The sequence below is a fragment of the Grammomys surdaster genome, unplaced genomic scaffold, assembly GCF_004785775.1.
Source record: "Grammomys surdaster isolate TR1022 unplaced genomic scaffold, NIH_TR_1.0 348, whole genome shotgun sequence".
Lineage (NCBI taxonomy): Eukaryota > Metazoa > Chordata > Mammalia > Rodentia > Muridae > Grammomys > Grammomys surdaster.
Genome location: NW_021604767.1, coordinates 5,361,679 through 5,374,107, shown reverse-complemented (window position 1 = coordinate 5,374,107; position 12,429 = coordinate 5,361,679). Strand labels below are relative to the sequence as shown.

At 41.4% G+C, this 12,429-nt stretch overlaps 1 protein-coding gene across 2 annotated transcripts; it reads left to right on the top strand.

Annotated features, from left to right (window-relative positions):
• Positions 1 to 317: 317 nt before the first annotated feature.
• Abracl (ABRA C-terminal like) lies at positions 318 to 11,865 on the top strand. Of its 2 annotated transcripts, none has more exons than XM_028779255.1 (3): positions 318 to 650; positions 4,865 to 4,927; positions 11,288 to 11,865. In XM_028779255.1, the coding sequence occupies exons 2-3, from the start codon at positions 4,867 to 4,869 to the stop codon at positions 11,470 to 11,472; spliced, it is 246 nt and encodes an 81-aa protein (XP_028635088.1). In that variant the 5' UTR covers positions 318 to 650; positions 4,865 to 4,866; the 3' UTR covers positions 11,473 to 11,865. The 2 variants fall into 2 exon arrangements, with proteins under 2 accessions (XP_028635088.1, XP_028635087.1); XM_028779254.1 differs by having other exon boundaries at positions 321 to 650; positions 4,861 to 4,927.
• The last annotated feature ends 564 nt before the right edge of the window (positions 11,866 to 12,429 follow it).

Here is a 12,429-nt window from a genome sequence, read left to right as displayed (position 1 = left end):
AATAATCTGAATAATTTGAATTATCAATGAAATGTAGGAAACAATGAAGAGAAACAAATATATTCTGACTCAAGATCAAGAACTAAATTTATCCAATTCGGTAGAACAAACTAGCCTTGAAGAATGAAGGTGTTTGCAAATCCTCCCTCCCTCCCTCCCTCCCTCCCTCCTTCCTTCTTTCCTTTTTGTCTTGAGCCTAGTGCTCTTTGCATACAGAATCCATATGTGTCTCTGTTTTCTTAGGAGGCCTCAGTATTTAGCACGCTTGGGGCGCTTTCTCTCTTGTTGGGTAAGATATTCTGGCAGGAAATCAAGACGCATTAGGCTGTGGGTTCTGACTGAGTTGGACTGAGAGAAGTGATGGTACTTTGTGTCTGCATTCCTAGAAGCCTGCCTCCAGCTTTGTCATCTGCACCGGTTTCCTCCTCCTAGGCGTGTCCCAGGAGAATGGGCGGCCCCTTTCCAGACAACACTTAGTCTTACTTGCCCCCCAGGCCTCTCCTTGTCCCCTCCCTCCTCCACTGCAGCCTTCCTCTTAGCCGGGGCCACTTCCTTCTTCTGCCTGTTCCTCCCCAGGGCGCGGAAGCCGAGTACAGGGTTCAGACCCACGCGGCATCAGCTCTTCGGTGAAGAAGGAAGCAATTGGAGAGGTGAGCTAGTCCGGGAAGGCGCTGGGGAAAAGCTGGACCCGATGTCTGGGAAGGCTGAGTCCCGGGTGGAGGGCGAGCACCCTGGGGTGCCGAGCTGATACTGGAGGAACCTTGGGCACGCGCCCCCTGTACCCCACTCGCAGGCATCTCACTCGGCTGGCACACTTCCGCACTGGGCTCACGTGACGTTTTGCTGGCCAGGGGCGGACCGGGAAAGGAAGCCCCAATAGATGTTTGCGGCCGTGCAAAGTGTGGGTTTTGCACTTGTCGTTGGTTTGGTGAGGGGGGAGGGGTTGGGAGTGAGGTTACAGGGTGGGGAAGGGCTGGAGGGGGACTGGACGTGACATTGCTCTCTGCAGTGCGGAGGGCAGGTGAGTGAGGGAACGCGGAACTCGTGGGGCTCCCGGGCTGTACCTTCGGGTGCGCTGGCGGTGAGGGACGGAGGGAGGGTGAGTTGCGAAGACAAAGGCCTCCGGGACGAAGCCCTTGTGGTCCTGGGCTCTACTCTGCAGCCCTATGCAGTTCAGGGGTGAGGGAGTGGTACACACAGGCCCCAGGATTTGAGGCTCCATATTTGGCAAGACCCCAAACTTGTAGGAGGGATGACCAAATATGGAGTCTGCTCAAGAGACAACAAATAAGGAGAAAGGTGATCCTCTGACCCGGGCCAGCTGTTAGTGATAGAAGCAAAGCTGGAAGATCGCCCGATTCGCGTGTAAAGTTGGCTGCCGGCTCCCGGGGAGGCTTTATTTCCTTGGCCTGTTGCCTCTAGAGTTTTGAAACATAACTAGAAAAGACTCCTGACATATCTTTCCAAATGTGTATCGATGAAGCTTTCTAGCGTGTGCCACAGCCCTTTTCTTTGTGGGTCCCACTCAGACAGCCTAATTAGAGTCTGTGACTGACAGTCCGGCTAACATCTGCCGCTGCCATTCTGGCCTAGCCTCTCACAGACAGGCTCTTTTTCTTAGGCTTGCTCTGCTTATGACCTCTCATTGTTTTTGATCTCTCTCCAGTCGAAGGTTTCTCTCCTGCTTTTACACTGCCATGGGTCTTTCGAAGATTGTATAATGTGGATATTTTCTTCTCTGTTCCCCTCCCATAATAAATGACTAAAACCTACCAAGTTGTCTAATGCAGTAGCAAACCTATTATTTTCCTATTCATAAGGAGCCTTTTCTCACTTTGTAAATCTGCCATAGTAAGTACTCCGTATATGACATTACATAAGAATACAGTATTATGTTAGGTTCATTTGCATAACAGCAAAAGAAGGGGGAGAACTGGCAATATGTTGGGAACAGCAGCATTAACCATTGTGAGCTTGCTTCATTCTCAATAAAATGAGATAAGTAATAAATACTTTGTAGGATTCTTAGAATTTCATGAGTTAGGGTAGACGAGTGGATTACTGGGTAAAGGCACTTGCCGTGAAGCCAGATGACCAGATTTTGATCCCTGTGACCCACATGGAAAACCCACAAGCTGTGTGTGACCTTCACATTCACACCCTCCCCAACATAAATAAATGTATAAAAAAGTTTTTTTTACAAAAGAATTATGAATTAACTCAGCTAAGGAACTTGGTGTGTAATTTCTGGGATTACAGTCATAGTTTCTACCACACCCAATATTTTTATGTAGGTTCTGGGGCTCAAACTCAGTAATCTCATGCTTGCAAAGCAAGTGTTTTACCAACTGAGTCATTGCCTCGCCTCCCAATCTGCATTTCTGTTATATCTGTTCATCCTAACCAATAGAACGGTACCAAACACTAAGACTATGTATACAAATACATTACGGGGATGCTAGTTATGTTTTGTTATTTGCTTTTAAATAACAGGTTGTTAAGCTAACTTTTTGGATTGATATTCTTTAGCAGATAAGAAATAGAAACACACACACACACACACACACACACACACATTATAAACAGGGAAAATACCATTGGTTCTTAAAATCAGAAGTTCCAGGATCGCAGACAGACAGGCTGAGGATCGGGGACAGACAGGCGGAGTCATTTCTATGCCTGGACTTTCTTCCTTGCTGGATTTCCCAGCTGGGTCTTCCCACAGGGTAACCATTTACACCAGGGTTGTAAGTGCACGTTAGGAACAGTGGAAAGGGTGTTATTTACTAGTTGTCTAGCAAAGCCTTGAGGTTGCACTTGGCTCTTTTGAATGAAAGCATTTATTCTCAGACTTCCACATGTATGTCCCACCCCCAAATAAATAAATTTAAAAAAACCTTAAAAATAAAAGAATTATATGAGTTGACTCAGGTTAGGATCCTGATGCCTTTAACCTTTCCTGCTGACTCTGGGTCACTTCTGGAGCTGAGGGTCCATGCTCTGTCCACATGCATGGCTTTAGAGCAGACAGGGAAGTGCTGTCCCCAAACAGAACTCAAGACTGGTGGTGCCAGAGTGGGAAAATAGTTCTGGCCCCACAAGACAGCAGCTGGTCACCACTGACACAGACAGGCTTATTCCCACCATTATCCTATATCCTTTGGGAATATTTTAGTATCACTTTTAAACTGTAGCTTGAAATTACATAATTATGCTCTCACCAACACAAAGGTTCCCAATGTAGCTGGACAGCATATTTTTAATAATAAGTGTTAGGGTTGCATTTAATTGAAGACTTTGCATTTTACTGCAGTGTTGGCCTCTTCAATTATAATATTCATACAAATCGAGCAAGTGGTAGCGGCACTTTCATTATTAGCCGAGCAAAAACCTGGTGTCCCAATCTATACCACTGAAGTAGGTGGTATACAGTCGTAAATGTCACTCTTATCTTAAAAACTACCAGGAATTGGTAATAATCCATCTGGATGAAGTTGTTTCTAAAGACAGGAGTACCAGAGCTCCACCTTTTAGCTTGTTATTCAACCCGCAGAGATGCTCCTGTAAAAGCAGAGTGAATCTATGCCTCGGTGGCTCAGTTGCTTGCACATACTAGTCTTGGCTGGTTCCATCCCTCCCCACCCCCATCTACTTGCTAGTTCTTGTTAATTCGTGAAACAGCGTTTGTTATTTGTTTAATCACTTCTCTTGGTGCCAGGCATGATAACAAGGAGTACTTAATTCAGATCACTATGGAGAGAAACTTACCTTGTAGTGAGGAAAGCCCAGAAATCAGTAATTCCATCTAAATGAAATAAACCAGGTTTACAGTGCTAGGGGAACAGCCAGTAGAGTGCTCTCTGCAGGTTAGAGGATGCTCTCTGGAGGATGGTACATCCAAGCTGGGAATGATTTATGAGACATAGAAGGGGGAACAATAACTTGAGCAGAAGAAAGAAAAGCGGAGAAGGCTGGCAGTGTTGCCATCGATATTTAACGAATGGAGACTCATGTAGTTGTGGCTTAGCATTCAAGGGCACAACGGAGGAGACTGAACAGAGGTCAGAATCTGGTCTATGGAAAGCTTAGCAAGCCACAGGAGGACTCAGCAAGACTTAGACTTAGTAGGTTCAGTTCTTATTCTGGACTCTTCTTGTTGGGACCATGAATGGGCCTCATTACAAGCTATGCAATGCAGTCAGTTTTTATGGGTAGAATCCAGTTTTATGGGTAGAAGGCTGTGATGCTTCTTTATAGGGAATGAATGTTATCACTGCACTGACCTGAGGGTATTCAGGTGGTCCTGGTTTGAGTCTGTGTCACCTCTAGACCTCAGGGTCCTGAAGAGCAAGGAGTGTAGTTGGCATCTCCACCTCCTCAGCTGTGCCTTTGTCTCCCTCCTTTGTCTCCAAAATATTCCATTAATTCTACCTTTGTCCACTTAATCTACCTTCCCCATGATCTCCAAGGAGGGGCCTGCCTGTAATGCCTTGGACCCACCATGCAGGGAGCGCTCACCACATTGCTATTCATTGGAGGCCTTTGTCTTGAGTATGGATCCTGTTATCTTTTGCAGTTTTGGTGCTTAGTGGAGCTCTGTCACAAGCTGTGCATGGAGTAATACCATTGTGAGGGCAAAGGACATTTTTCTCCCTAGTAGCTAATAGGTCACAGGAGTGGGGCCACACAGAGGGGTATTCCATAAGTAGGGAGAAAACAGAGTTATATTAGTGCACTATACTTCATACTAGTAGAAAAAAGGCATGGTCAATAGTAGAATAGTAATGACACATGCTGCCTGAGAAAGCGAAAGGACCCATGGGTTGCTGCCTGCCTATAATACCTTCTTTTCTCTTTCAGTTAGCAATGAATGTGGAACATGAGATTAACCTCTTAGTGGAGGAAATTCATCGTCTGGGTTCCAAAAGTAAGTATTCTGAGTGTGTTGCAAGACCAGCATTCCAGAGAAGCCGCTTGGGACTGAGGACAGTGACTTAGTCAGCCCACAGCCGGAGGTGATAACCACTCTGAGCCATCAAGGGATGTCTGAGAAAGAGGGCTATTGAGGTATCAGGTTTCTGAGGCAGAGAATAGTTGAGATATTTTGTTGTTATTTTTTTTTAATTGAAAAATCACTGAGCTGTTTTTTTTTTGTTTGTTTTTTGTTTTTGTTTTTGTTTTTCGAGACAGGGTTTCTCTGTGTAGCCCTCGCTTTCCTGGAACTCACTCTGTAGACCAGGCTGGCCTCAAACTCAGAAATCCACCTGCCTCTGCCTCCCAAGTGCTGGGATTAAAGGCGTGTGCCACCACCGCCTGGCTAGAGCTGGGTTTTTTGTTTGTTTGTTTGCATTAAAATCTGATGTCTGATTTATATTGAAATGATTTGTTGTTGTTAAAATCATGATTTTTTTTTGCTTTATTTTGCTACCATTTTATAAATTTACAAGTGACTAGAGATTTAGACTGAATAGAATCAAATTATAAAAAAATTATCCTATTAGCCAGGTGTCTCTAGAGAAACAAAATTTATAGTATAAGTCTACATATGTATAGAAATAGGATTTATTAGAATGGCTTCACAGGCTGTGGCCCGGCTAGTCCAACAATGCTGTCTGCCAGTGGGAGGTCCAGGATTCCAGCAGTTCAGCCCACAGGACTGGTTTGCCTCAGTTGGTCTTTAGCATGTGGACTTGCCAGCAAGAACAAACAGTCAAAGAGAGAGCTTCCTTCTCCCATGTCCTTTATATTGGCTGTCACCAGAAGGTGTGGCCAAGATTAAAGGTGGATCTTCCCACTTTAAAAGATGTGGATTCAAAGTAGGTCTTCTCACTTCAAATGATTTAATTAAGAAAAAAATCCCTCACAGATATACTCAGTCACTTAAGATTTATTTAAAGTTAATTCTAGATGTTGTCAAGTTGACAACCAAGAGTAGCCATAACAGTTATCTTTATGTTCTCTAAGTTCTTGGAGATTTGTACAATTCTAAACATAAAAGTAAAATAAATCAACTTTTAGATTTTTTTATTTCTTTTTTGGTGTCTTTATCTTTAGTGTCCAAGCGGCTATTGTGATGACCGCAGTGTGTAAAACTGGTGTGTTGGTGTCTTTCTCCTAAGTTGTACTGAGGTGGTTGTACTTGTAGCAGGAAGTATTCTTACATTTGAGACTTGCAAGGACTGGGGAACGTCGTGAATGTAAGAACAATGGACATATTCAGCAGCTGCTAGAATAATGGGATTCAAAGTCTTAAAATTATCATGTAAATGAAAACTAATGTTTCTGAGTATCTTACAAACAAACACAGCACCCTTGTAATCTCAGTACTCAGGAAGTGGAGGCAGGAGGATCATGAGCTGATGGCCAGCCTGACCTGTACTATGAGAAAAAAAAAGTTATGCCATTATGGCTTAATTCTTCTTAGAATTGTTTATAAATTACAAATTTTTTTTTGGTTTGGTTTTTCGAATTTTTTTTATTATAGTAGGATAGACACACTTTAAAAATTCTATTGAGCTGTTTATTCTTAGTGTCTCTTGTATTAGTTTTCTTCCTTTCATGTGTATAAGTGCATGGCTGTGTTTTGTTTGTGCATGTAGAAGCCAAAAGTTAATCTCTATGCCATTCCTTGGGACTCTTCTTTGGGTTGCTTTTGGAGACAAGGTCTCTCCTTGGGGAGTGAGGGCTCACCAAATAGACTAAGCTGAGCGGCCAGTGAGCCCCAGGATCTTCCTGCCTTTACCTCCTCCTTACTGTGCACCCCCCGTTTCTTTTTGGGTTCTGCTGATTGAATTCAAGCCCCCATGCTTACCTGGCCTGTGCTTTATCCAGTCAGTTGTCTCCTCAGACCCCTGCATTTGTTTTCTACTCTTGCTGGAGCCAGTTACCACAAATTTAGCAGTGGTAAAGCAAGATGTTTAATACTAGGACACATTTCCTATTCTTTTATACTCAAGGCATCTGATGAGGTTGTGCCAGGCTCTGATCCAGCTGGCTGGCTTCAGTCCTTTCTGGAGGAATCTGAGGAGACTGTAGTTCCTTCTAGCTTCTACTTCATTTTACATTCTGTAGCTGCCTGATTTCCTTGGCTCATGGCTCTCCTTTTCTGTCTTCCATACCAGCAACAGTTTGGGGAGTCACCTAACAGTGCAATACTCTGTCTTACTCTTGCGTTCTTAAGAGGTTTTATGATTCCATTAATTGGACCCAAATGATCCAGAATAATGCCTCATTTTAAAGCCTTTATTTAATCACATCTGAAAACTCACAAGTTCTATAAAAAGAACATGGGTATCTTTGGGTACCATTATTCTTTCTGCCTCCTCTGGTAGACCTGGGATAGAATTCATGCTAACTGACAGGCTAGGCAGGTGCTCTACCCCTGAGCCAGTCCCAGCCTCCTTCTCCTAGAGTCTTTTTTTGTCATTGTATTTGACAGTATAACCAAAATGTTAAGATAGAGTGATATGGAAATGTGGAGGTCACAGCCACTTGAGTTCAATCATCTTGTCACTGACGGATGTTGCTCTCCTATATGTGCTAAGCCCTTCATAAGTATAAGTGACATAGGCATGTTCCTTTTCCCCAAACATCTGGAAATGAAACATAGACAATGAAGTGTAGTTGAGGAAGGGACACATGAGGTGAACTTTGAATGGGAATTAATTGGTGTTCGCACAGAACACTGAGAAGACACAGAAGCATGTAGTTTATTAACATTTAGGTCCCTGATCAAATAAAGTCTTTGTAACTGTACTTTTCTCTTCCCCCTTTACTATGCCCACTTGATGCAACTCTGGGGAGTCTCATTTTCGATAGTGCCACCCCTATGGTGTTCCTCTCCCACATCCCTAGGGTCTCTCTAGCTCCAGTTGGCTCATAGTTGGAATTTCTATGTTGTTTGGATTGTTAAGAATCGATTTCCAAAAAATCGTAGACTATTCATATTCATGCAACCTGGTGTTCATAGGTCTGGTTCAGCTGGCTTTAGAATTCTAACCTTTGCACTACTTAAAGAGTGTCTGTGCTCTACCCAGGTGATTTGAAGTTCTACTTCAAAATGAATAGCTTTACAAATGAGAAGACAAGATAGTTATCATACCATCCATATGCATGAAAATACTTAAAAATTCACAGCTTCACCAGGACACCTTGACTTTATTGTTGGCAAAAGATGACTTCCTGAGTGGGAAATCATATATGGAACTGTCATATTTTGACATGTTATTGTTAATTATTTAAGTTGAGCCTGGAGTGATTTTGAGTAATCTGCATATGATATACAAGCTATGGCTGGAAATTGATGAAGGAAATTTTATGTATTTCTTTTAAGTCCTAATCTTTAAAGTCCCATTTTTCATACAGTTAGCAAAGATGAAGTGGAGAATATTATTTCCTGGAGATCAAAATCCTTCCATCCAACAAGGAGATATAGAATCAAAAAGAAATTCTGTTTCAGTCCTTAAGAGGCAGCTGGGAGGTGGACATACTGGAGGTGTACCAGGAATAAGTTAAAAGCATGGCCTTAGCTAGTTGTGATGATATGTTCCTATAATCCCAGGCCTTGGTCAAGGCCACCCTGGACTACTGAGGCCTTATCCAAAAACATTTTTAAAAGAAGGTGAAACAGAAATATGGACTCCTGTGAGACTCTCTGGGGATGAATCCTGTTCCTCTCATACTTACTGGGTGATCTTGTACATTTTCTCTGTCTTGCTTTGTGTAATAGTAATGTTTCAGTAATTCAGACTTTTTTTTTTTATGTTTTAAAGTCTCTAAAGAAGCAGAGACTTTATCTTAATGTTTCTTTGCTTTATTTAACTTAGGCAGTTTAATTGGACATAAAATAATGGTGCTTTTCAAAACCAATAGTGTCTTTTCTTACACAGCGAGGATTGAGTGCATTTTAATGACTGTAAATTCATTTAACAGTTCTAGGAGCATAGCAAGGACTCAATAAACTTTGGCTATTGTTACTAAAGTGTGTGGTTTGTGCTTTGATAAATACACAGATTAGTAAGAAGAGATAACTAATGATTCAGGAAATTGTGAAGGAAGTCTCAAGGAAGGTTACAATTGACTCTCTGTTCTTAAAGTATTTAGGTAGGGAACAAGGTTGTCTTAGTTAGGGTTTCACTGTGTGAAGAGACACCATGACCAAGTCAACTCTTATAAGGAAAACATTTAATTAAGGCTGGCTTACTTACAGTTTCAAAGGTTCAGTCTGTTATCATTATGGTGGGAATCATAGAAGCAGACATAGTGCTGAAAGAGCTGGGAGTTGTACATCTTGATCCAAAGGCAGCAGCTGGAGACTCTCATCTGTAGACAGCAGCCAGGAGGAGGGTCTCTTCAGCGTTGGCCAGAGCTTGAGCATAGGACCTCAAAGCCCACCCTCACAGTGACACACTTCCTCCAACAAGGCCACTAAGGCCACAACTCCTAATAATGTCACTCCATGTGGGCCAAGCATTCAAACACCTGAGTCTATGGCGACCAAATCTATTGAAACCACAAGGGTCTAGGATGCTGGGCTGATCCTTCAACATGGGTACAGTTACAAAAGCCAGATCTTGGGCACTTTGGGCAAAAGCAGACTGTTTATTATGACTAGATCCAAACATGTAATCAAGTCACAGAAGACCAGGCAAGCATTGAATGTTCATCTCAGAGAGGCAAAGAGAGGCCATGTTCTTTATTTTATTTTGAAGATGACTGGAGACCATTGAAAGATCAACATAGAACTGTATCCATCAAATTAACATATCATAAAATGTCTTCTATATGTTTTATTTCCAACTAATGTGAATGGTACATTGTGGGTAAACACAGGAAAAAGGAGTCTGGTAAGGAGTATCCTGTTACAGCTTGAAGTTACTTGGGTGAGAAACACTAAGGGCTTTAACTCAGCAACACATGGTCACTGGAGATTCATGGATACAATTCCAAAGACACAAGGATGGAAGGGAAGAACAATTTTAGGATTATATCCAAATTTCTGCTTTTGGTGCCTCTAAAGAAACAAATATATTATATAAATTGGGGTTTACTATTCTGAGAACTTTTAAGCAGCTTTACTGATATCTCTGAGTCCTGGTAACAAGCATGTTACATTCACTATTACCTTCATTTGCTGTATGGGATAACTGGTCAGCACTTGAGGGCTGTCCAAGGCATCTTTACCTATATCCACGCATCAGCAGTTGGGTGAACAGCAGAGCTTCTTTCCTCTACCTATTTTTTTAACACATATTTTATAAACTGACATTCAAATGAAATAATCTTCTAAAAATAATTTCTGGGTCTCCCTCCAGGAACTAAGATTCAGTGGTCATAATAGATAGAAGAATATGACTTGTTTGAAGACTTTCAGTGCAACCCTGGACACTTTTGAGTATGTTCAGAACATGCTCTTTCCATTCCATTTGTTGTCTTTATTAACCTGACAACTAACAAATTTATTTTTATTTATTTCTCAAAAGATTTGTTTTTAACACCTTTAATCCCAGCACTTGGGAGGCAGAGGCAGGTGGATTTCTGAGTTTGAGGCCAGCCTGGTCTACAAAGTGAGTTCCAGGACAACCAGAGCTACACAGAGAAACCCTGTCTTGAAAAACCAAAAAAAAAAAAAAAATTTGTTTTTAACATTTTTATTTTTAAATAAAATTTGTATGGGTGTTTTGCCAGCATATATATCAGTGCACCTCACACATGCCTGGGGCCCACAGAAGTTAGGAGAGGGCATCAGATCCCCTAGAACAGGAGTTATAAATAGTTGTAAGTTACCATGTATGTGCAAGGAATCAAACTCCAGGCCCTCTGAAAAACAGCCAATGTTCTTCACTTCTCTCCTGTCCCAACTAACAATTCTGAAAATCAAAATTGAAAAATTTATTTACAACTTTAGTAGTACAGCATATTTACTTTTTGGGGGTTTTGTTTTTTTAAACTTTGACGCTGAGACTCACAGTGTAGCCCTGGATGGCTTAAATTTGCTATGTAGACCAACTGGGCTTTGAACTCATAGTGAGCTGCCTGCTTCTGCCTCTTGAATACTGGGATTAAAGGTGTGTGTCACCATGACTGACCACATTCACATTTTATAAATGCTTCTTTCTGTCCTTTGAGTTGTCTAGAAAGCACCCTGTGTTTACTCTGCTCAGGGTAGGAAGAGGTTCATTGTTAAGTTCTAATCTTGGTTACCCCTGGTTAGATGTTTCCAGAAGATGTTCCAGGTTTGCCATCCATGGAGGCAAGACATTTACTAATGTTGTGTTTCTCTAATTAGATGCTGATGGAAAATTAAGTGTGAAGTTTGGGATCCTCTTCCGGGATGACAGATGTGCCAATCTCTTTGAAGCATTGGTAGGAACTCTGAAGGCTGCAAAACGAAGGAAGATTGTTACATACACAGGAGAACTACTTTTGCAAGGTGTTCATGATGATGTTGATATTGTATTGCTGCAAGATTAATGTGGTTCGCACAGCTTGGTGTATCTGGTAAACTGGAATAATTTAAGTTAAAAGACAAACATGAACTTCCTTATGTATTTTTATAGAACTTTGTAAACAAAGAGGGACTTGTTGAGAAGTCCTGTTTTTATACCTTGAAGCAAAACATTGCAATGTAAAATAAACAAAACCTACTATTTTTTCTTAAGAAGGCAATTGGGAAATGTAGGTAATGAAACATTTTTTTTTTTTTTTCTGGAGGGGTGTGAAAAGATTTTGTTTTCTTAAACTATTCCTAAGACAATTTCTACAGGCACTTGACATTCTGTCAAAGCAAGAAGCGAACTGAAGACCAGCTGCCATGAAAAATGTTATGTTTATGTAATAAAAAAAAATGTAACTGCCTTTAAATTTCCTGATGGCTGTATTTTGTCATTTAAGTATGAATGTGCCTCTTACAAATGAGTTTTTGTGCTGGGCAGTGGTGGTGCACGCCTTTAATCCCAGCACTTGGGAGGCAGCAACAGGCAGATTTCTGAGTTCGAGGCCAGCCTTGTCTACAAAGTGAGTTCCAGGACAGCCAGGGCTACACAGAGAAACTCTGTCTCGAAAAACCAAAAAAAAAACAAGACATTTAAAAAAAAAACAAGACATTAAAAAAAAAAACACAAATGAGTTTTTGTATCAAAATTAGGTCACTATAGTGACCTTAATGTAAAAAAAAAAATCTTAACACCACAAAATTAAACAAGAATATATAATATTATCATAATGAATGCAAACATGGCCCTGAGTTAGTGGATAAGGCAAAAAGTAAATCTTTTCACTGTTCAGTTAGAAGCAAACAATATGCAGCCATGTGTGATTGCTCATTGTAGCCACAGTACACAACTGAAGATGATGGAGAATATAACCAGGGTAAAATCAGTGAAGGCCACAGAATCCAAAGTGTGCATCATAGAAGAAGCACAGTGTGCA